The 26,559-nt window shown below is 39.2% G+C and overlaps 1 protein-coding gene across 4 annotated transcripts in view; it reads left to right on the top strand.

Moving 5' to 3' along the window:
* The window catches only part of dcc (DCC netrin 1 receptor), a 168,207-nt gene that overhangs the window by 82,138 nt on the left and 59,510 nt on the right, over window positions 1-26,559 (top strand). For all 4 annotated transcript variants that reach the window (XM_026243939.1, XM_026243957.1, XM_026243948.1 and 1 more), the window contains exons 6-9: window positions 4,313-4,467; window positions 4,674-4,794; window positions 21,936-22,092; window positions 25,339-25,493. In XM_026243939.1, the coding sequence (XP_026099724.1) occupies window positions 4,313-4,467; window positions 4,674-4,794; window positions 21,936-22,092; window positions 25,339-25,493 (588 nt within the window). The remainder of the gene's footprint in view (window positions 1-4,312; window positions 4,468-4,673; window positions 4,795-21,935; window positions 22,093-25,338; window positions 25,494-26,559) is intronic.

Genomic DNA, 26,559 nt, shown 5'->3' with positions numbered 1-26,559 from the left:
ACCACAGCTAGAGTGTTTGTGTGTGAGTGCTGGGTAATATGTGTGTGTGTGTGTGTGTGTGAGTGCTGGGTAATGTGTGTGTGTGTGTGTGTGTGTGAGGGCTGGGTAATATGTGTGTGTGTGTGTGTTTGTGTGTGTGTGTGTGAGCACTGGGTAATGTGTGTCTGTGTCTCTGTGTGTGTGTTTGTGTGTGTGTGTGTGTGTGTATAATGTCATGGGTATGACACAGGTATTACAAGGAGAGAGTGACTTATGAGCACATAACCCATGTCCCCATTTTTCAAAACACTTATAAATCATACAGAATGAGTTTATTTGAGAAAGTAAAAATGCACAAAGTTTCCTGTGAGGGTTAGGGTTAGGTGTAGGGTTGGTGAAGGGACATAGAATATACAGTTTCTACAGAATAAAAACCATTACACCTATGGGATGAACACACTTTACACAGAAACAAACATGTGTGTGTGTGTGTGTGTGTGTGTGTGTGTGTTTACTGTAGGGTAAACAGATGTGTTTAATTAGTGTGTGTAATCCTAATGCCCATGAGTGGAGGATTATGGGTGATTTCTGCGTGTGCTGTCCTCTCTGTCTCTAGATTCATAAATTATGTATTATTGTTTGAGAATACAAACTGAAATGAGGTTTTATTGTGTTTATTCTTCTGAGTTCTGATGGGCCCTGACACACACTTACAGAACACACACACACACACCCTCTTTCTCTCTCATACACACACACACACACACTCTTTCTCTCTCATACACACACACACACACACATGTCGCTGGGGACCATGGACGGTTTAAATGTCAGCAGCGGCGCGACAGGCTGTCACTGACTCCCTGAGACACACACACACACACACACACTCGTGTGACAGATGTTTACTGTGCTGAATGCTGTGTGTTTTCCATCTGAATGGCTGAGGATGAGAGTCATTACGACGGTCTTCTGTCCCTGCGCTGCTCTTTTGTCATGATAATGTGACTCTCTGGTTCACCTGTGTGTGTGTGTGTTTGTGTGCGTGCGTGCGTGCGTGTGTGTGTGCGTGCGTGTGTGTGTGTGTGTGCGCGCGTGCATGCATGTGTGTGTGTGTGTGTGTGTGTGTGTAATATCCTCTTCTATCATCCCTGGACACCATTAGGCTGTTCAGGTGACACTTTCAGACTGACATGAAGCCTCTCATCGGGTCAGACGCCTTCCCATCAGCCTCTGCTCCATTTATAGATGAGAGCTGGATACATATATTATTATTGTCATACTCTTTATTTTGATACTTTACTCATTGTAATTTTCATTTTAGTTAACATTTTAGAAATGGTGTGTGCATTTATAATTTTTTGTATTGTTTTTTAATTATTATTTTTTATTTCAGTTATTTCAGTTTGGTTAATTTAATTCAAATTAAACTAATAAATGTAAAAAAAAAAATATATATATATATATATATATATATATATATATATATATATATATATATATATATATATATATATATAGTAAAAATCATAAAAAATAATTAATAAAAATTCTCTGGTTAATAGAAAATAAAAAAAACAGTATTTATTTAAAATAGAAACCTTTTTATAGTTATAAATGTCTTAACTGTCACTTTTGATACATTTAACAAACGTCACACAGGTCTGAGTCACATGATGGGAGTAACTGACAGAATGATGTTTTCTGTGTGAACTGTCTCTTTAAGAAGCGTCTTCCCGCTCCTCTGAGCCTCGGCATGTTTCAGAAGTGTGTTTGATTTGATTATATGCTGTAATTGAGTATGCGGAGGTGTTTGGTGGTTTTTAACCCGTTGTAATTGGTGAGTTAGTTCAAACCCGGCGGTGATGGATGGATGGAAAGATACGGCAGCTAATGACACATCGATGCTGACGCGTCCGACACACGCATTCAGCTTCCGCTCTGAGCTGATGGTTGGGAAGAAAGCGCTCGAGCTAACCAACAGCTCAGTAATTAACCAGAGCGCGTGGCCTTGGGCCTGAAGTCTGCATCTGCATGCATGAAGCTCATGTGTGCTTATTGATCACGCGTGTTCAGCACATCACGCCTGCTTTGATTCCAGTTTAACAGCAGATCAAACAACCCTGCGCTTCACAGTCTACATTACAGATGATCCCCACACTGCAGACAGTGATCTGCTATAATATATGAGAGTCTGATAAAAACATCCCAATAATCCACAGCACTCCAGTCCATCAGTGAACATCTGGAGAAGACAAAACCTGAAACACATCCAGCATTAAGATGATTTTAATTTCAAACAATGCTGTGCCCTCGCTATTCTCTTGGAACATTGGAACAATTAAAATCAAATTCAAATCAGATCGTGATTATCCTTTTTCCCCCCCTGTGCAAATGCTGAAAGATTCTTAAATCAAGACATGTTCGATTTCAGAAAACAGGAAAATGTTCAGAAGTTCAGATGTTTGTGATTAGAGAGGAGAAGACTGAGACATGTAGAAGAGCTCGGTTGTGTTAACCTGCTGTTGTGGTGCGTGTTTGTGTTAAAACTATGGCATACAAACAAACAAGGTAATTGTGACAGTGTAAGCTTACAGTTCTGAGCTTTTTCTCTGAAAATCACAGGTTTATAGCTTACAACTATAGTTTAAACTCATAATTGTGAGTTTGCATCTTGCAGTCTATATATATACATATGATGACTTTTTATCTCATTCAGATTTTTTCCCGTCAGATGTAATGAAGTGAAATAGTTTCTCAGACGTGTGTGTGTGTGTGTGTGTGTGTGTGTGTGTGTGTGTGTGTGTGGTTGGGGTTCAGAGGGAATCTTCTCATGTGTGTGTGTTTGTGTGTGTGTGTGTGTGTGTGTGTGTGTGTGTGTGTGTGTGTGTGTGTGAGAGTCTGTCAGAGGCTCTTCAGCGGATCAGCTCGTCTGTCTGATCTCATTCCTCTGATCTCTGGCTCTGCTTGTGTTTTCAGACTGAAGGAAAGCTTAGTTTCTTAACTAGTTTCTAAGTGCACTTACTAGACGACACACGTCTTCATTACCTCCATGATTAGACAGCACACAAGAATTCTAAAATATTAATATGATAATCAAAAGTTTCAGTGCAGCTTTATTGAATGTATTTCAAGCGATTCAGTCATTATAATTTAAGTAAATAATTATCAATATTTATTTTACTGAATAATAATAATAAATTATTAAAATGTTTTATTTTAAATGATATATAAAATTATTATTATTATTATTAAAATGTTTTATTTTAAATTATATAAAATATTATTATTATTATTATTTAATTGTAAATGAATAATTATCATTAATTCAATATTTATTTTGCTCAATGATAATTATTATTAGTATTAGTATTATTATTTAAATAAATGTGCATGTAAAATATTATTAATAATAATAATGAAATATATATAAATATTATTGTTTGAGCTTGTCTAAAGCATCATCTGTTTCCAGTATATTTTGATACAAGAAATGAAAAAGAATCATATAATTATCTAAATGATCAAAGCAACATTAAAATAAATCATTGTTGTTGTTCTGTGATTTTCAGTAATTACCTATATATATATATATTTTTATTATAAATATTAACTCAGCTGAGCTCAATGAATATGTGTAGTATATATATATAAATGGCAATGATATTATGAAAATGAATGTTAATGTTGGGCAGTATTCAGTAATAACTGGTATGGTCTGGTTCTGCTGTGGTTTGTTTCTGGCTCTGTCTCTCTGAAGTTTCACTCATTCCTCTTCTCTAAAGTGGACAAACATCACAAATCCATCTCATTCCAATCAGCCGACGCTGTCCTTCTGAAGATGAGCGTCCAGACTCTTATTGAGATGAGGACGATCGATACGTCATTTTCCTGCTGAAATGAGCCTTTGCTTCTCTGAGAGGAAAATCAGCAGGACTTTGACTTAATCATGACGTGCGTCCGTCTGCACCGTCTCAGCTGGTTTAACCCTTTAATGATGTGTGTGGATCTCTGCGCTGTAGCTGCAGATTTGAGCGGATTATGTTGATTTATGTGAAGCAGGAGTTCAGATCCTCTGTGTGCTGCTGATATGTTCATATTCCTGTGTCAGTCTCACACGCGAGCTCTCTGACTTATAAATGAGGAACACCGCAGTTAATATATGTTATATTATATTTCATGCACAATTACATTTCTGGAATTAACAGACAAATGAGGAAAACAACGAAGCATCAGACATTCAAAGAGAGACGTGGAGTTTGGTGATGACACTACTGCAGATGTGTGTGATGATCCTGTGATGCTGACGGTGTTTCTCTCTCTCTGTTCTCAGTGCCGCCTCAGTTCCTCAGCTACCCGTCGAACACGTATGCGTATGAAAGCACGGACATCGAGATGGAGTGTGCCGTGACGGGAAACCCACAGCCCACCGTCCGCTGGGTGAAGAACGGAGAGGCCGTCATTCCCAGCGACTACTTCCAGATCGTGGTGAGAAACATAGCTAGTGTTCCAGAATCAGCAGAGGTTTGTTTGGTTCAGAATTACATTTAGTCATTTAGCAGATGCTTTTATCCGAACGAGGACTATTTTCTCTCTGTCTGTAATGTGCCAGTATATCATAAGTGCATGAGTCCGTTCAAGCTCTCATGTGGAGGGTCCTGAAGTCTGATGAGTGCTCTGTGTGTGGTCTGCAGGAGGGCGGTCATCTCCAGATTCTGGGTCTGGTTCGCTCAGATGAGGGTTTCTATCAGTGCATCGCTGAGAACGAGGCGGGAAACAGTCAGGCGATGGCTCAACTCATCCTGCTGCAGCCCGGTAAGATCCAACACGCTCATGTGCTGACCTGAGACCTGTGAGCATCCTTCATCTGCACGCATGCACACGCGCTTGTGTGAGAGAGAGAGAGAGAGAGAGAGAGAGAGAGAGAGAGAGAGAGAGAGCATTTGTTTCAAAGGATGTGCGTTTGTGAGGTTTTGTCTTGAGATCTGGATCTGTGTGATCTCTGAGAGATTTCCCAGAATGCTGTGATGTGCATGTAGAGCACTGATCCAGGGCTTTATATGAAGAGAGACAGTGATGTAGAGATGATGTTCTCCTGGTGTTCAAATGAGTGTGAAATTCTGTCTGAATACATCCATACAGAACGACTGTGTTTTGCTTCTATACACCGTTGCATTAGGAAGCTCCGCCTCCAGTCAAATTTCATTGGTCAGCATTTACCACCAATGTTGGGGAAAGTTACTTTTAAAAGTAATGCATTACAATCTTGCATTACTCCTTAAAAAGGTAACTAATTACATTACTTAGTTACTTTTTAAGAAAGGTAATGTGTTACATTACTGTTTAATCTGGGTTGGGCTTGCTTGTTTGTTTTTAATATAAAAAGTTGTATTTTGGGCAATTTTAAAAGCCCTTTGGAATATGTCTCATGCTGAAGGAAATGTAAATTCACATATTTAATTATTGCATGTTTACCTCAAATCTTTGAAGTTTGCACTTCACTGTTTTTGTTGATTTTGAGGAATACTAAATCTATTTTCGTGCATGTTCATACAGCGCACACAACGCCTCTGCACTTCTCCTGATTCCTCTCTACATGGCAACATGACAGCTCTCAGTCAATACATGGGAAACAAAGTAACAAGGTTTCGTTCATTCACTCGCTTTCTGCAGGGCTTTCATCATGATTTTGAGGGTTTGGGAGCAGACATGTCAGTCTTGTATGTTTGTTACTTCACTTACGTCAGTAGAAATTATAGAAGTTAGGTTGCATTAAATGAATCGAAAGTGTCAGTAAAGACATTTATAAAGTTTCAAAATATTTATATTTCAAATAAATGCTGTTCTTTCAAATGTTCTATTTCACGGTTCCTAAAAAAATATTATAATCAGAAATGTTTAATGAGCAGTAAATCAGCATATTAGAATGATTAATCTAAGGATCATGTGATACTGAAGACTGGAGAAATGATGTGGGAAATAAAGCTGCACATCACAGAAATAAATTACAGTTTAACAGAAATTCACAGAGAAAACAGCTATTTGAAATTGTAGAAATATTTCACTTTGACTGTATTTTTATCAAATAAATGCATCTTTGGTGAGCAGAAGAGACTCAAAAACACTTTCAAAAACATTACAAAATGCTACCGAGCTCAAACTTTTGAACGGTAATGTTTATTTAAAAATATACCAGAATATATTGCTTATATAGATAATATAGAAGTTTTAAACAATACAAAATTTCCCTTAGCTGCATATAGTTGTATGGGATCATCAGTCGCTGTAGTAAGTGAAGTTAAACATCAAACTTTCCTTTAAAGTGACTGCAAACATCTGCTGTGAAAAACACTGATATACACACACGAGTAACGCATTAGTGTGTGTTTGTGGGAGGTTTGGGATCAATTTGTCTGCAACTAATGCAACTTCTGCCAAAAACCATCTGCTGTTGATGAAAGTTTCCCACAGAAATGTGAGAAGATTAAAACTACCTGAATCACGATGTCATGTCAATCAAAAAACTATTAGCGGCGGTTTGACACTCAAAGCGAGGGTTTTAATTAAGCAGGAATGAGAGTAAAGCTCTGCGGTTCCTGCTGTTTTAATCACGGATCCCTGCTGTAAACATCGCAGACGGCGTCTGCTTCCACTGCGCAGGAACAGCAGTTGCCATGGCACGACTGCAGCTCAAGCGGAGCTGTGATTTTTAACAGAGTTTATGAGAGCCTAGTGTTCAGACGTCCCATAATGCCAGCATAGAGACACTCGCAGTCTCATTACTGCTGTCAGCACTTAAGAAAAGCACTGTAGAGTTAACCATCACACACTCTATTAAATTCAATAGCTGTCCTGACAGACACACAAAAGCTGCTCTCAATGGAGCCTGAGTGTAAACTATAACCATCCCAGATAAATGAAACAAGGATGAGACCAGAGGAGATGATCTGAGATGAAAATGAGACCAGAGAAAATTATTTGAGACAAGGGTGAGACCAGAGGAAACGCTGTGATACGAGGGTGAGACCAGAAGAGACACTGTGAGACGAGGGTGGGACCAGAGGAAACGCTGTAAGACGAGGGTGAGACCTAAGGAAACACTCTGAGACAAGGGTGAGACCAGAGCAGACGCTCTGAAACGAGAGTGGGACCAGAGGAGACGCTCTGAGACAAGGGTGAGACCAGAGGAGACGCTCTGAGACGAGGGTGGGTCCAGAGGAGATGCTCTGAAACGAGGGTGAGACCAGAAGAGACACTGTGAGACGAGGGTGGGACCAGAGGAGACGCTCTGAGACGAGGGTGGGACCAGAGGAGACGCACTGAGACGAGGGTGGGACGAGAGGAGACGCTCTGAGACGAGGGTGGGAGCAGAGGAGACGCTCTGAGACGAGGGTGGGTCCAGAGGAGACGCTCTGAGATGAGGGTGAGACCAGAGGAGACGCTCTGAGACGAGGGTGAGATCAGAGGAGATGCTCTGAGACGAGGGTGAGACCAGAGGAGACGCTCTGAGACGAGGGTTGGTCCAGAGGAGACGCTCTGAGACGAGGGTGGGTCCAGAGGAGACGCTCTGAGATGAGGGTGGGTCCAGAGGAGACGCTCTGAGACGAGGGTGAGATCAGAGGAGATGCTCTGAGACGAGGGTGAGACCAGAGGAGACGCTCTGAGACGAGGGTTGGTCCAGAGGAGACGCTCTGAAACGAGGGTGGGTCCAGAGGAGATGCTCTGAGACGAGGGGAGACCAGAGGAGACGCTCTGAGACGAGGGTTGGTCCAGAGGAGACGCTCTGAAACGAGAGTGGGACCAGAGGACATGCTCTGAGACGAGGGTTGGTCCAGAGGAGACGCTCTGAAACGAGGGTGGGTCCAGAGGAGATGCTCTGAAACGAGGGTGAGACCAGAAGAGACACTGTGAGACGAGGGTGGGACCAGAGGAGACGCACTGAGACGAGGGTGAGACCAGAGGAGACGCTCTGAGACGAGGGTGGGTCCAGAGGAGATGCTCTGAGACGAGGGGAGACCAGAGGAGACGCTCTGAGACGAGGGTTGGTCCAGAGGAGACGCTCTGAAACGAGAGTGGGACCAGAGGACATGCTCTGAGACGAGGGTTGGTCCAGAGGAGACGCTCTGAAACGAGGGTGGGTCCAGAGGAGATGCTCTGAAACGAGGGTGAGACCAGAAGAGACACTGTGAGACGAGGGTGGGTCCAGAGGAGACGCTCTGAGATGAGGGTGAGACCAGAGGAGACGCTCTGAGACGAGGGTGGGTCCAGAGGAGACGCTCTGAGACGAGGGTGAGATCAGAGGAGATGCTCTGAGACGAGGGTGAGATCAGAGGAGACGCTCTGAGACGAGGGTGGGTCCAGAGGAGACGCTCTGAGACGAGGGGAGACCAGAGGAGACGCTCTGAGACGAGGGTGGGTCAAGAGGAGACGCTATGAGACGAGGGTGAGATCAGAGGAGACGCTCTGAGACGAGGGTTGGTCTAGAGGAGACGCACTGAGACGAGGGTGGGACCAGAGGAGACGCTCTGAGACGAGGGTGGGTCCAGAGGAGACGCTCTGAAACGAGGGTGGGAGCAGAGGAGACGCTCTGAGACGAGGGTGAGACCAGGGGAGACGCTCTGAGACGAGGGTGAGACCAGGGGAGACGCTCTGAGATGAGGGTGAGACCAGAGGAGACGCTCTGAGACGAGGGTGGGACGAGAGGAGATGCTCTGAGACGAGGGGGAGACCAGAGGAGACGCTCTGAAACGAGGGTGGGAGCAGAGGAGATGCTCTGAGACGAGGGTGAGACCAGGGGAGACGCTCTGAGACGAGGGTGAGACCAGGGGAGACGCTCTGAGATGAGGGTGAGACCAGAGGAGATGCTCTGAGACGAGGGTGGGACGAGAGGAGATGCTCTGAGACGAGGGGGAGACCAGAGGAGACGCTCTGAGACGAGGGTGGGTCCAGAGGAGACGCTCTGAGACGAGGGTGAGACCAGAGGAGACGCTCTGAGACGATGCTGGGTCCAGAGCAGACGCTCTGAGACGAGGGTGGGTCAAGAGGAGACGCTCTGAGACGAGGGTGAGATCAGAGGAGACGCTCTGAGACGAGGGTGGGTCCAGAGGAGACGCTCTGAGACGAGGGTGGGTCCAGAGGAGACGCTCTGAGACGAGGGTGGGTCCAGAGGAGACGCTCTGAGACGAGGGTGGGTCAAGAGGAGACGCTCTGAGACGAGGGTGGGTCCAGATGAGATGCTCTGAGACGAGGGTTGGTCTAGAGGAGACTCTCTGAGACGAGGGTGGGACTAGAAGAGACACTGTAAGACGAGGGACGTTCTGAGAGACCACTGTGAGACCAGAGTAGACGCTCTGAGACGAGGGTGAGACCAGAGCAGAAGCTCAGAGACACTGATGAGACACAAGGCGACGCTCTGTGACGAGGCTGAGACCAAAGGAGACACTGATGAAACCAGAGGAAACGGTCTGTGACCAGGGAAAACAGTCTGAGATGAGGGTGAGACCAGAAGAGACACTGTGAGACAAGGGTGAGACCAGAGCAGACGCTCTGAGACACTGAAGAGACATAAGGAGACGCTCTGAGACGAGGGTGAGACCAAAGGAGACACTGATGAAACCAGAGGAAATGCTCTGTGACCAGGGAAAACAGTCTGAGATGAGGATGAGACCAGAGCAGAAGCTCAGAGACACTGATGAGACACAAGGAGACTCTCTGAGACAAGGGTGAGACCAGAGGAGATGATCTGAGATGAAAATGAGACCAGAGAAAATTATTTGAAACAAGGGTGAGACCAGAGGAGATGCTGTGAGATGTGGATGTATTTTTAGTCATTTTAGTACATCACGTTTAACAAAATTCATTATTGTTGCCTTGCAAGTGGCAAGTTTTAAATATATATTATTTATAGTTCATGTTTATTTTATTTCAAGAAACAAAAACACTTTTGTTTTAATTTTATTTTGAGTTTTAGTTTTAGCTTAAGTAATATTTTTGTTGTCATTTTACATACATCTTAGTTAATGTTTATTTTATTAAAGATAAGATGTAATGGTTTAAACCGATTTAGACTATAGATTTTTGACAGTTCTGATAAAAAGCTTTGAAGCCTTTATGTGAATGTGTGTTTACAAGCGATCAGATGTTTCTTTATCGTTGTGTTTGTATCTATGATTTGTGATGAGATGAAGACATGAGTGATTTGCAGAGCTGTCAGTAAAATCCCAATCCACACACACACACACACACACACACAGATCCAGGCCGGGGTTTGAGTCTGACAACAGTGCAGCAAGACTGAGACTTAAACACATGAAACACTCAGATGGGGAAAGACTCAGTAAATCTATAGCGCTTCATACAGTACAAATTCTTAACACAGGAAAATAACAGTAAAGATGTGGTGGAAAAATTCATAAATTGGGAAACAAATTCAAATGCGGCTTAAAACAACTCTACAGAAGAAAATAGTCATTATTCAAATCAATTAAGTTCTATTTTTGTTCTCATCTGATACTGTCCGTGCAGTTAAATAATTAATATTACTGAATAATAATTATGTTTTGAACCTTTTAATCCCCTAGTCTCTGTTCCAGACCCTAGTGAGCTCCCTAGGTAGGCGTCACTTCCAGTACCATTATAATTCTGATGCTGATTCTGGTTTAACACTAAAAGAGCAGATGATTTCAGCTCAGTGCACTAGGTTATATTTGTTTAAAATGCCTCTTTCACTCATCATTCTCTGTGCTGTGAATCATTTTGCTTTATTTCAGTGATTCTTGAAACACAGCCCGCGTGTCTCTCTGCAGGTGTTTCTATCCTTTAATCTCATCCGTGTAATTAACAGCCTGTTATTTCATTATCATAGTCACTTTAATAAGACACACGGATCAACACAAACTGTCTCATATATTTATGATTGTTCTATCATCTGGATGGATTTACTGGATCAGATACATGATATATTCATCGTATTCTGTTACACACACACAAAAACACACACACGTTATATTTCTATTAAATTTAGTAATTTGCTATGTGTTTTTGTCAATTTTATTAGTTTTTAGTTATTATTTGTTGTTCTTTTAGTCTATTACACTTTATATAAACAACAGAAGAGTGTGGTATTTTTACTACAAGCTGTTGGACTTGTAATACAATGATTTTTTTTTTTATAATTGTGCTTGTGTCCAACACATGGTCTGGAGATCGGTGTTAAATCTCACCGAAACGAAAGCTCTGGGAGTCTGTCAGCAGCGTCTGCTCTTCTGTTGTGTGTGCGAGTGTTTTCTCTCAGGACGTGTACGCCGAGGCTGATGGGAGCGGGATGGGTGGCTCCGCCGGGAATCATGGGACATCTTTAGGAATGCAAATGCTGCTGTCTGAGTGACGGGATGAAATCAGCCGCTGTCGTCGCTCTGTTCTCTTCCCCTCGATCTGTCTGTGTGTCTCTCATGCCGCAGCAGTCGGAGCTGTAAACACGCCGGTCGTGTTGCTCAATAATTCATGTGCAATAATAGAAAAGCTGCGATTGCTTATTTGTATTTAAACAGGCTTGAGTGCAGCTAGAGGAACCCCACACAGTCCTGCGCTTCACTACAAGATGCCTTTTGTGCTGAAATGTCTCATTTGCACATTTATTGTTGTGTGTTTGAGATGTTCACATCTACAGCTGCTTCACTCCTTCATAACCAGCTCTTTGTGAAATTCTGTTATCGGTAGAAATACGTCAGGCTTTGCTTTAACGCAGCTTCTTTTACCCGAGTGCGGTAACCAGTAGGGATGCACGATATTGGATTTTGGCCGATATTCGATATGCCGATATTTTCTAAATAATTTTGGCCGATGCCGATACCGATATCGATATATATACAAATATATACTGATATATTTACAAATATATACTGATATATTTAAACTTTAATTTTACTGAAGAGAAATCCATGTATCTCTTCTGTACTGATTCTACCATAAATTTATTATTTTACAAATGTAGACAGACATTCACATCTGAAAAACAGGTCAATTATTTCACTTGGAGAATATCGGTTTGGCTCATCGGCAGAAATATTCATATCGGCCGATACCGATAATGGTCATTTTAAGCTTTTATCGGCCGATACCGATGTTGTGCCGATATTATCGTGCATCCCTAGTAACCAGTGCTATAAACCCACTCAGATTCTGTTTGAATTTATACTGCGGTGAATTCAGAGCGCTTCTCTTTCGTGTTTTTTAATAGATGTGAAAGCAAGACTGATGTGTGTGTGTGTCTGTTCAGTCATTCAAGACCGTAAAACACAGTCAGTATGTCTTTCTGAAATTACAGAGCACAGAAACTCCAACATACCATGTGTTATGGCGATTAAATGTTTGATTTAAGCAATTAAATCAACTGAACTGTGCCTCATCTTCAGAGTTTGAGTTGAATTTGAAATATTTTGAAGTTTTTTTTTCTTTTCTCTCTGTGATTTTCACAAAGCCTTCTTTAAAAGGTTAAAAAGCCATGTTTAGGTTTATAGGCAATGGATAAATGTTTCAAATGGTTAAAAATACTGCAAAAAAATGTCATTGGGAACTATATTTACATTAAAAAAAAACAAATAAAAAATACAAAGCACAGAAAATTCAATGTAAAATTAACTTGTTTCATTACTGGACAGATCAGTGTTTTTGAATGAATCTCTTGAATGAATGATTCAAAGACAGATATATTTCTAACAGGCTCTTTTCAGCATCTAAACAAAACGTGTGCACACTGGAATTGATTAGGCGGAATTTAATTTTTTAATTTACAACAAGTATCCATTTCCTGACCTTATGTTTCCGATTCTGGAATTGGAATTGATTTCAGTTCCCAACACTAATGGTAACTGGTTTCTGTCTGGTGGTTAACCGTCAGCCAGCGAGCATCTCCTCCCATCAGGACCGCTGTTTGACACGAATGCTGTGTTTCATGTAAATGGATTTGCTGAAGCTGAATTATTCATGGGCACTCCGCTGACAGACACAATCAGCCGGGGGATACAGACACGTCGCAATCCGTGTTTGTGTCTGCTTCATTATGACGCTGGCTCTAACGAGGAACTGGACTGATAACGAGCAGATCAGGTAAACTTAGCATCTCTGCTTTACTTTAACATTACGACAGCAGGATGAACTGGAACAGATTGATGAACTCTTGATGAGAGCAGACGCAGACATGTGACGGACAGATCTGTGTGTTGTCTGGATATTGCGGTCTTTTCTGGATGATTGAGGTTTGATGGGTTTCATTTCCACAGATATGATAGAAATGGTTCAGCTCCATCAGATCTTAACATCATAATCCAGGTTCAGGTGTGTGTGTGTGTGTGTGTGTGTGTGTGTGTGCTGGTTTTCAGTACGTTATGGGAAAATGTCCCCATGGATGGGTTTATAGTGTTCTCAAATGTCCCCGCGGGTGTAGTAATACCACAACATTTTTGACCAAGTGGGGACATTTATTTATTATTCATTTTTGTGTCTCTATGAGGGAACAAGCTTGCAGATCACACAGAATGAAGTTTTCTGAAAATCTAAAAATGCCTGTTTAGGTTATGCTAGGTTTAGGGAATACAAAATGCTGTAAGCATTTCATTTTAAGCATTAGTTGACTAATCACACACTTATTAACAAACTATTTTAATCATTATAATTAGTCTTCAGTTGCCTACATAGCCTAATAAGCGCTCAAGCGCACACATAAACCTTGCCCCAGCACACCAGCAGAAGTTCTGATGATTATGAATGTGTCAGGGTGAAGGAGGCTGCATTAATATTTGAATAATTTGTTGATAAACTAGTGCTTTATGTTTTTACAGCTTAAAACTTAAGACTCGTCATCTACGTAGTATTGGCTGCGCCTGTATGTATGTTTCATACGGATGTCATAATCGGAGAATTTTTGTTTTCCATTTGACTTGGTTCATTTGAAAGTAGAAATGTTGCTCTATAGATGTATTTTTTGTCAGTAAGGCAAACATACACAGAGTTTTGGAGTTTCACATTCAAGTTCACAGAGACCTGTTTGCTTTCATTATTTTATAAAAGCGCAATGCTTTGTTGTTATTGTGACTGCACACAGATAAACGTAGAGTCTTTACAGATTCAAAATATGTATTACTCTTGTCTGTATTAGCAAACATTTATTTCAAGAGTGCTACTTTTCAGCTTCCAAACTCTATTAAACTCTATTAGCTTCTCAGATACTCTAATAGCACACATTTTTCTAGGTTAATATTAGATTGAGCACCACAAGATTTAACCACTGCTTCCTTTGGAAATAAAGATTATTTTCTGCATCTAATCGACTTTATGGTCAACCAAGCCTCTTCTCGTCAACTAAGAGTCGACCATCCGGGGGCTACTCTACATAATGCACAAGGTTATATTATTCATCATCATCATCATCATCGTGAAACATTTTCTGCTTTTGTCCTATATCACAATTCCATAATAATTATACATAAATTTACATATTAACAGAAAAAGGTGTAGACCGGGGTCTCATATTTCCAAAGAGCTAGCCATCTTATGCAATACTTAAATTTCTTAAATAGCGTATCAGTTTAAACTGTCACTCATTCATGTCATTCACAAATAAATCAGCAGCACTATGCCCTTTTTGTTCATATAAACATAAAAAAAAACATTAAAAAGGTGTAAACAAAAAAGATTTCAAAATAACAAAGTATTTATACCATGTTAACATCATAACTGACATGTACTACTGACATGTACTGCATTTTTAAAAACATATACAATGTTGACCAAAAAAATTATAGATCTCGCATTTCAGAAGGATGAAACAAAAGATTCATTATTTTATCTGCACCATAAGCAGTTCTGCATAAGCTAATATGCAGTAATACTTTGTATAAAAGGTAGCCTATTTTTCATAGACCGGTTAAGATTTACAACAAACATTTGTTCAGATTTTCCCATTGGTTTGAACAGAAACGGCAGACAGGCTGAATGAGAGTGTAACTCCTCTGTCTGACAGCAGGTGGTGCTTAAAAAACAGCAGGAACAGAGCTGTTTCCCTAAACAAAGCAGCACTGCATTTATAAACACCGCTTTATTACGCATTACACATTGGGAAGATTCAAAACTTTTTGAAGACAGCTGATTCCCTGTTATGCATTCATACAATTAATTTAATCATACATTATTTCATATAATTTTTATCAGCAGTGCATTCAGTCATGTTTTCACACAAAACAAACCTACTCTGTGTGTTGTACCTGTGTGAGACTCTTACTAACTTTGCTTACTCTGAGGCTTATAGGCTAATATCAGTAAAATACAGGTTTAATGATTAAAACATAATGTAAAAAAAAAATATATATATATATATATATATATATATATATATATATATATATATATATATATATATATATATATATATATTTGCAATGGAAGGGGCGGGACACCTGTCAAGTCAAGTCTGCTTTATTGTCAATTTCCACATGTACAGTACATACATACAGACAATCGAAATTGCGTTACTCTCAGACCCTGGTGCATACAGATAAAATTAACCTCAAAGCCTAAAAATCTAGATCAGATATAAAATGTAGATTCAACTATACAATAAGGGAATGTAAAACAAAGACATATAATAAAATTTTAAATAAAGTTAAAAAAATAAAGCAGCGCAAGGCAAATGTTAGACTGCAAGTGAAGTGAACAACAGTGCAGATAAAAGATTTTTAGAGCAAAAAAAAAACATATAAATCTGATTAAAGTGACAAAGGGCTCAAGAGCAATTATTTTATTTTTGAGGTAGTGGAATGACGTCAGTTCCATGTTGAATGAGGTAGTGAGCAGACCAATGCTATATATATATCCTTGAAATTTTAAAGTATTAGTAATTTCATTATGTTTTTGTCCTTTTTTATCAGTTGTAAATTTTTGTAAACTTTAGTTTCTGCAGTTATTTTATTTAGGTATTTTGTTCATTTAGTTTTTTTGTTATTTTAGTACTTCTGGTTAAAATAAAAAAATAGAAATGTTGCACTGAAATAAGTGTTATAATAAGTTATAATAAAGAAATATGTTTTTTTTTAATATTTTGTTTAGTTTATGTAATTATTTTTTTAGGTTATGGTTTTTACTTTTAGCTATACTATTTTTTCAGCTGTGAACTGGACTGGGCTGTTTTTCCACAATGACAGGATTTTCAGTGGATCTCACAGTTGTTTGAGGCTTGTTTTTCTTTTTTATTGAGCGTCAGTCACGCTGCTCCTCATGATGTGCTTCTCTGTCAGCATTGACAAAATAAGTGCAGTCATGCTTTAGGACGCTTCAGTCCTGCGCTGACAGCAACTGAAAGACTGCAGGGTTTGGACGTGAAGGTTTAGAAACGTACTTTCGCATGTCACACACAAACACAGCTGTGAGGAGTTACAGCCTGATATCATTATCAGTCATCACGCAGTGGTTCTGTAATCACTCGTCACCTGTAGAAGCTACGCTGATTGTTTTGAAGGAAAGAGTGTGAAATTAAAATAGTTTATTGTGATCAGAGCAAGATGGTTGAACCTGCTAACCAGTTTATAAGTTAACCCATATGGTTAATGACTTAACAGGTTAAACTAAAACACCTCAAGCAACCCTTGATATGATCATTCATTTGTCTAAATATTTACAGTGGTGGCCAAAATGATTACAACACTTGCATTTTCAGCAGCTAAAAATGGTTTTAATCAGTTATTTCATCCTTTTGCTGTAGTGTGTCAGTAGAAATATCAGTTTACATTTCCAAACATTTATTTTGCCATTAATTGCAATAATCCAGTCTTTCCTGTGTGAACTCAGACTGTGAAGATGATTTACAATAATAATTTATAGGCAGTATAATTTATAGACAAATACATCTAGGTGCCATCAGCACAAAAATGCTATGAAATACTATATTTCTTAAAATATAAAAACAAAATCAAGCATATATGATGAAAATAGCACTGGTCCCAAAATTGAACCTTGAGGGACACCACAGGCAACATAAACTACTGATGATGAAAAGCTTCCAATTTTAACAGAAAAGGTTCTATTTTAAAGATAAGATGCAAACCAATTTAAGGCAGTTCCTTGGATGCCCACCTGACACTTTAAACGCAAATGATTTGGATAGTATGGTCACCTGTCTGGCGTATCTTACAATATTGCAATTCTGATTCAATTATTACTTCTCGCATTATATCTTACAATTATTGCAATTCTGACTTCATGTCTTATAATAATGACTGTTACAATCTCTAATTCAGAATTGTGAGATAACACGCTCAGATTTGCAAGAAAATATAAAAAAAGAGAAAAAAGTAATCACACTTATCTTTTTTTTATCTTTTTTTTTTTATCCAATTGCAGAAGTAAGATTCCCTATCTTTGTGTTTTTCCAAGCTGAACCTGCTTTCTGTTCTGCATTTTTTTCGGAGTTGATCTTTTGTGCATGGGTTCAGAGGTCTTTATTTCGGTACGATGGAATAACGAAAGCTTTGTGTCATAGGCATCAGTCACATGTTCATGCTCCACTGGAGCTTTCAATCAGAAGCTCATCTGATTATCTGCATGCTTGAGCTGCCAAATGATTGTTATTGTGTAAATTAGAGCCGGTGTAATTCATTCCTTCTCTCTGTCTGTCGATCTCTCTGACTGACGTGGCTCTGAAATGAATTTATATACATATTACAGTATATTACTTTTGTATTATAAAACTGTATTTAGTACATTTCATAATTGTGTATTATCTCAAAATTAATAATATAATTTTTATTAGTATCCCTTTTTACAACGTGCATTGTTTCAAACTGGCTTTTACAGAAATGAATAATCTTAATGTTTCTATAAAATATTTTATAATCTGAAAATATTCAATATTAATAATATGTTAATGATTTTGGCTTATAATAATAAGTGCTAAAATACAGTAAAAATCTATCTTGTAGATCTCTCTACACATTATTTTAAAGCTAATTTACAAAAAAATAAAAAATAAAAATCTAACATTTATTTCTATGATAATAAACATCAACCAGATGAGATTTACTATCAGTATGCATGACTTTATTCATCTATATGAGTACAGTTTGATATAAATATAATACCTGTCAATGGAAATTAGTCAATAATGTTAAAGATTCTGAATCTGTAATGTCCTGACTTCCGTTTAACATTAAGGAGTCATGAATATGTGTGTAATGTATAAATGTGTCATCAGCTCTAGTAGATGCATGAGATGTTTCATGTCTCTGATGGTTTGATGGGATTGTAACGCATCTGTCACACGCTTGAGAAAGCGATCCGTGCTCCAGAGGAAGAGCAGAAGCCCTGACCCTGCTGTATTCATCTTCTGTTATCTGGAGGCACTCTGAAGTCGAGGAGCGTTCGATCTGAACGATGGATCTCCAGCTCTCTAACGACTGTCCCGTTATTAATGGAGCATCGGCGCACCTTTATAAAGCCACGGGCAAGTGTTTGTGCTCGTGCTCGGGCCAGAGAAGGGAAATATTGTCCATCTCACACTAATGTCCCTGCTCCGTCCGCTTTATAACCGAGAGACAGAAACTCTTCAGAAACCCAGCCTGCGTCTGATGCAATATTTCAGCAGGAAGACGGATGTCTGGGACGAGATGCACTAAATTGGAAAGAGAATAGATGGAGTCTGAGATTGAAAGTGCTGCAGTTTGACCGTACTAAACAAAGGACACGACACTGCGAGGGTCACACAGATTCACATTATAAACACCACCTCATGCAGGATTTACTCTCAAACCATTCTCACTTAGAAACCGCTTGTAAATTCCACAAATACTTACAAACAGTCATTAGCACTTTAAAGTGAACATAAAATGTTGAATTAAAAAGGCTGACTTTTAAAATATATTATTTATTCATTTGTTTGTTCGAGTGGTGGTCAGACAATGAGTTGAGAAGATGAACTAGATTAGTGACTAATGTTCTGATGTGATTCTGCTTGATATTAAAATCAAGATTCAAAGGTTTTCTCACATCTGTCTTAAAGATTGAAGAATGAGCATCTTTTCACCTGCTCGATCTTTTACAGCGCTGCTTCCCGCACCGGAGCGTTCTGTTCGGTGTAATGATCCCACACCGTTACCATAGTGATAAACACCACATTACACACGTCGTGCGCACTTTCAGTCTGATGTGTTGAGTATTTGAGAGCACACTTGTTAGGGATCAGGACATTTTACTCTCTGTACTGCTGTAAAACTCCCATTTCTGACTGTTGCCTAATGTACACTACCTTATGCAAAACATTTTTGTTTTTGAAATAAATTCATATTTTTATTTGCATTAAATCGATCAAAAGTGACAGTTAAGACATTTAAAATGTTACAGAAGATTTATGTTTCAAATAAATTCTGTTGGGTTTTTTTAGCTTTCTGTTCATCTGTGGATCATGAAAAATAAAATGTATCACAGTTTCCACAAAATAATTGTTCGCCACGATTTCAATATTGATAATAATCAGAAATGGTTAACAGAGATTCACATAGATAGGCTAACAGTTGTTTTAAATAGGAATAATATTATAAACATTTTTACTGTATTTTTGATTAAGTAAATGCTGTTCTTTTGGTTAATCACAAAAATTCCTATAAAATAAAAGGCATCAAATATGAACTGGTTTAACACTGATAATACAACTGGTAAATAAAAAAATAAAAAAAATGTTTATTGAGCTGCAAATCACTTATCACTGAAAGGTCTGATGATCATGTTCTCGTGAGAGAGCAGAGTCTTCAGGGAACACAGAAACGTAGTCTCTACCGCGGCTAGCGATCGACATGTTCCTCAGCGGCTATTGTCCATCGCGCTCAGGAGCTCCAGCACTAATGTGCTTTGTATTGTCAGGAGGAGGATGTGCCCAGAAATGAGCCATTTACACTGAAATACACCACTGAAGTTTGGGACGCTTTGACCACCTAAGCAGAAGACTAGAACCTAGGACAGGGCGAGATGGCCAAAATACAGCTTTTTTTTTTTTTTTTACATTTCAAGTTTCTAGTTTAATTTATTTATAAAGCACATTTAAAACAACTTGGTTGACCAAAGTGGACTGTACTCACCCACAATTAAAACATACATTCACAGGACACTGAAAAAACAAGAATATAAAGAGGTTTTTTTTATAGACTTTAAAATTGGACACTATATTCGCTGTTCAAGTAGATAATGGTGATTTGTTCCATAACTTAGGTCCAGCTACTGCAAAAGCTCTTTCCCCCTACATTGCATTCTAGATCTGGGTACCTGTAGAAGATGGGTAGTCTGTGATTTGAGTGATCTGACAGGATTGTGTTTGGTAATCAACTCTGAAAGGTATTGAGGAGCGACATTATTTGACAACCCTTGGATGCGAACATTTTTTCATTTTTATTCAATGCAATAATGAGTAGGTAGCTAGTGCAGATAACATAAAATTGCTGTTTTTGCACCTAAATGGTATGTGAAGCTGAGTATCATCAGTGTTCTAAATATAGAACCAGTGGCTAACATATACAATGAAAACAGCAGCGGGGCCAAAGTTGAACCCTGAGGAACACCACATGCAACTGGCGCTATAAAAGAAGAATGCTTCTCTATATATACTGAGAATTTCCTGCTGGAAAGAAAGGATTCATTTGACCAATTAAAGAATGTATTTTTATTTTTTATTTTTTTTATTGAAGAAGTACTCTTTACATTTTTTATGAACCATCTGGTTAAAGTAAGTTGTATTTCAAGCACACATGAAGCTCAGCATGGTGTAAATTTAAAACAAATTAATCTGTTAAATATCTTTGCAGAAGAAAATGCATGAAATATGAAGACAAATACTGTACTTAAATATATCCTATATGTTCAGAATGTATATAAAGTAATAAAAATGACATTATCGGTAGCTCCTGCTAAATGTGTTATCATACAGAGAAACTTTAGCATCCTGTTAATTCACTATGGAGAAAAACATTCTTCTGTTTTCTGTTTTCTTGTGAAATATCTTGTTTCGTTCTCAAAAATCTGTAACATAATTATTTAAAGAAATTTATTATTTTATTCATTCATTACAAGTGACAGTAAAGACATGTATAATATAAATTACAGTTTAACACATTCAGAGAAAACTTTTTACTGTATCTTTGATCAAATAAATGAAGCTTTTATGAACGGAAGAGATAATAGTTTATGTTTTACTGATAGTAATGTGGAATCTTGAGGTTGTTCAGCAACCAGTGTGAGTTTGGCTTCAGTTGAGTGTTTAATCTGAGTGTGTGAGGAAATATCACTTCTGTTTATCACTGCAACACCCACTGTGTGTATGTGTGTATGTATGTGTGTGTGTGTGTGTGTGTCTTTGTCTGTGTCTGTGTGTGTTTGTTAACAGTAATTCCCTGGTGAGAGTATGTGTGTGTTTGAGTGTGAATGTGTCGTGTGACATTGAGAGAATCTCATCAGAACTGTGAAATCACTATCAACACACACACACACACACACATATTCACACCTCCAGACTAGGAGGAATGAACAGTCCAAATGACAGAATTCATGTGTATTTCATCCCAGTCTTGATCTGATGCGGTTGTTTTCTGTCTGTGACCGAATGCTCGCTGTCATCTCAGCTGCTCATCTGTGTGTGTGTGTGTTGATATTCTGTGTTTTACTGCTGTGTGATCTCTGATGCTGTGATCTTCCTTATCGCTCTCTTTTCTTTTCTTCCTGATGTCTTCTGTTTGTGTGTGTTTTTTTCCTTATCTTCTCATTTCATTGCTCATGCTCCTCTCTTTCTGTTGTGTTGCCCCTCCCCCTCACATGCCCCGCCCCTCCCCTTGCCCCTCCTTCCCCGGTCACAGAGGCCACGCCCCCCGCCCCACACCCCCAGCTGCCCCGCACTTCCTCTTTGACTTACTCCTCTCCTCCCCCACCAGTGACCCCGAGCTCAGGCGTCCTCCCCTCTGCTCCTCGTGATGTGGCCCCTGTCCTCGTGTCCAGCCGCTTTGTGCGCCTCGGCTGGCGGCCCCCAGAGGAGCCGCGCGGAACTATCCTGACTTACTGCATCTTCTTCTCAGAGGAGGGAATCAACAGGTACGTGTTCAGCTGTGGCCGAACTAATATCCTGTTTCAACCCGTCACATCCTAATCCATCCCATATTATGAATATTCATTGGTATACTTAAAGAAAGATGTTTAATTTTATTGGATTGTTGTCCGTATCAGCCCATCTTACTTTAAAGTTTAAAAAGTACTTTAAACATTCTTTACGCTGACATTAGTTTACTTTGTAAGATGAGTAATATGTCGTCACTGTCATGGTGCGTGAGGAGAGATGTGGTGAGGACTCAAGCTGCAGGAAGAATGGTCTTTCTTTTTAATAATAAAATTAAACAAAAACTTACAAAAACAACCCCAAGGGGGGGGGGGGTACAGGCAAGCAGGCTAGGAACACACAAGGGAAATTGATGGATCAGCACATGATTACAGACACCTGGAGAATACAAAACAAGGAGGGAAACAAGGGAGACACAGGTGGAGCAACTTAAATAAAAGGTAACAAGATGGGCGGAGTCAGACAACAGACAGGAAGAGAGCACATGGCACCAAACAAACACAACAACACAAGCCATGTGCTCACAGAAAAACACAGTGTCATCTGGTGGCCATCCTGGGCACACCAGCTGAAGACTGTGACAGTGACAACATTAGGGGTTTACTCAGGTGCCCCAGTCATGTCTCATTAAGAGAAAACACCAATGAAATGAGTCAGTCCCCATGCATACGGGGATATAAGGCAAATTGTGCATCCAGTTATTCAGGTTTTATGCTAAGGAGCCAAGTGGCCTAATGGTTAGAGGGTTGGACTCCCAATCGAAGGGTTGTGAGTTCGAGTTTCGGGCTGGCAGGAATTGTGGGTGGGGGGAGTGCATGAACAGTTCTCTCTCCACCTTCAATACCACGACTTAGGTGCCCTTGAGCAAGGCATTGAACCCCCAACTGCTCCCCGGGTGCCCCAGCATAAATGGCTGCCCACTGCTCCGGGTGTGTGTTCACAGTGTGTGTGTGTGTGTGTGTGTGTTCACTGCTCTGTGTGTGTGCACTTCGGAAATGCAGAGCACGAATTCTGAGTATGGGTCAACAAACTTGGCTGAATGTCACGTCACTATAAGAAACTATTCTTGCAAAAGTGATTGGTTCAAGGTCGTGGCATTGAGACATATCTCAATGCCAATGCCAGATCATCAAGAGGCCATCAGATTGATTGGCCAGTCGATTAATCTGGCCGATATTTTACATTTTTTAATTAATCGGCATCAGCCGATTGTGCTGCAAAACTAGTCCAGTGTCATAGGCAGGCACATCTGTGGACGGCTAAGCATTGTTGTGGAATGCCATACTGGAAAATCTCTCGCTGTGTGAGACACACAGCTTCCGCTAGCAATGGCAGGGGAAAATGTCAATTTCGACATAACCATGTTTTACCCTTAGAATTGACTTAGAATTGATGCCACAAAGTAATCATATTCATAAGTGCAACAAGTCATTTGTATGTGAAAGCAGAAACACGTTCAATTCAGACAAACCTTTTGAATTGTGTCTGTGAGAATCAGAGAATCAATATGCATTTGCATCCCTGTGTAAACAAACATAAACAAAAGCATGCTTCAGAAGTGTTTTGAGAAGGTGCTTAAGTTTTGAGCCATGTGTTAATACTATGAATTAAGCTATACTACTACTACTATGACTATCTTGTACCAAGTAATAATCATTCACTCAAACTCTTATTTTATGAAACGAAGGGGGAGAGAAATCTTCCAAACATATCGGCAAAAAAAAAATCAGCATCATATTTTCCAATTATTGGAAACGGCCAGAGAAAAACCCATATCGCTTGACCTCTACAATCATCCATATGTGAGGGCTTGGGACCTGGAGGTGTGCACACCTACAGTGAGATGCTCACAGCTGCCTGGGAAAGCAGCGACTGACAGATAGTGAACCACTGATCTACTGCCGGATGTTAAAGTTATAAAAGTTATGTCTGTGAACATTAGTGGGCTATTATTGTTGCTATTATTATTGTGAGCTGTGAGCTGTGTGTTTTATTAACAAACATAAACAAAGGTTTATAAATGCTATTCAGAAAACTATATACCTTATTGTTGTTTCATGCTGGTAGATGCATTCTTATACTAAAATCTATCTATATCCAATATAAAAAATTAGACCTTGTTGTAATGTGTTAAAACACTAACATTAGTTAATAGTTTACATTAGTAAACACAAACTAACAAAAAATGCTTGTGTACAAGGGTAACTTTTCATGTTTAGTGTTCGTTTCTAACATTTACCAAGACTCAAACAGTAAAGCAAGTTTTCTTTGTTTCTTCAGTAGAACACAAATGAAGATTTTTAGCTCGAACCGTTGCAGTCTATCGGTCATATAATCGAAGTAATTGGGAATCTGGCCTTTGAGAATCATGTCAAAGATCAGTCTGTGCAAGAAACTGAATAGTATTTATACCGTTTTTTTTTTTTACATCTGATTCACTGCAATGTCTGAACTGTTCTGAGCACGTTCGCATCTTCTTCTTCTTGCTTTACCACGGAAAACAGACTTATAAGTGCATTACCGCCACTTATCTTTCGAATAGACAATTGATATTACTAATAGAAAGTGTAGATAGAGTGTTAATGTTCCATTTGAGAGACAGGGTGCTGATGCACTTATAAGTGTGCGATCTGCCGTAAAGCAAGAAGAAGAAGAAGACGCATCACACTCCTGCTGCTGAGAACCTGCTCAGGAGGGTTCTAACAGTTCAGACACTGTGGTGAATCAGAGGTAAAAAAAAACTATACAAAAATGCTGTTCAGTTTCTTGCACAGACTGATCGTTTTGTGTCTTTACACATCAATGTATCGTCAAGAGCCGCAGGATTTAATTTGGTTTTTAATGTTTTTTTGTTGTTTTATTGTGTTTTAGCTTCCATTATAAGACTGATAGACTGCTGCTGTTTGAGTTGAAAATCTCAGTTTGTGTTCTACAGAAGAAACACAGTCACCAACATCTTGGATGCCCCGGGGACGAGCAGATACACATTACATTTCAATTTTTGAGTGAACTATCCCTTTGAGAGCATTATCCTCTCACTGATAAATGAAAAGATGCACAAAATTAGCCAACATATGATGTGAAGATGAGCAAAGTGTGTTTACTAATGGTTTGACATTAGAGTCTAGATCTGATTGTGTCACTGATTGACAATGTTATTTGACTGACTGTTCAAACACTGATGTGTGTGTATGTATGTGTGTGTGTGTGTGTGTGTTCATCAGGGAGCGCAGTGTGAACGTGACAGAGGCCGAGAGTCTGCAGCTGACGGTCAGTAACCTCAGACCCGAGGCCATTTACTCCTTCAGGGTGGTGGCGTATAACGAGCAGGGGCCCGGAGAGAGCTCAGAGGCCATCCGACTGTCCACGCAAGCCGAGCGTAAGAGTCACTCTGAGCTCAAAATATACACCACAATATGTAATGTCTGGAGAACTTGTGAAGACGTCTCAGTCACTCTGAGAGGAATGAAAGTCGAGTGTGTTTGCTGATTGTGATGATGCTGCAGATCTCTGTAAATGTCAGCAATTTTGTGTAGATGTTTGAAACATCCCATAATTCTCTATTTCCTCCTGAAGACACACTGAGGAGCAGGCTGAAAGATTTCACTATATTATTACACACACACACATACACACACTCACTTGAGCTCTATAACCTTTCTAATGGACAGCGAGTGCTGAGATTGAGCCGTCTGACCTTTCCTGTCCAGACTCTTTTTCACAAACAGCCAGAAAGAAAAGCACACTTCAGCTCTGAAATATGAATACGGTGTAAATGTAGAGCTCATCTGCATACAGTCCGTTTCAGATGTGTTATCTGTTATCTCACAGCCCTGACACTCATCTCAGGTGTTCAGAATCTGAAACAGGGTTATTGTCCTCAACTGAGAAACATCAAAATCACTACACATCCAATAAATATAGAACAATAAAATAAATAAAAAAAGCTACATGTCAATTTTTTTTGTTTTAATTTAGTTTGAGTTGAAGTTCTGAAATTCAAACTAAAGAAACAGAAATTAAAAGCTGAAACTTAAAAATTATATTGGCATATAAAAAAAAGAAATATAAAATAAAAATGACTAAAACACCCCACAAAATACTAAAACTCTTTATTGTAATTTTAAAAAGTAAATTACATTTATTACTGTTTAAATTGGCTTTTATTTTATTTATTATCTTATTTATTATATATATATATATATATATATATATATATATATATATATATATATATTATAATAAAAATAAATGATTCATAACTACATGCAAGTAACCCTAAACCAAACCCTAATCATAACCCTAACCATATAATAAGTACATGTAATTAATTCATATTGCTCAGTACTTAAATGTATAATTACACTGTAACAAAGACACCTAAAATAAAGTGTAACCATTTTTCCCCAAGTTTGTTTGTAATAAAGGTGTAACAAAGCAAAGAT

This window comes from Carassius auratus, chromosome 5 (genome assembly GCF_003368295.1).
Source record: "Carassius auratus strain Wakin chromosome 5, ASM336829v1, whole genome shotgun sequence".
Classification (NCBI taxonomy): domain Eukaryota; kingdom Metazoa; phylum Chordata; class Actinopteri; order Cypriniformes; family Cyprinidae; genus Carassius; species Carassius auratus.
The sequence above is the reverse complement of the archived record's forward strand: the minus strand, read 5'-3'. Positions and strand labels throughout refer to the sequence as shown.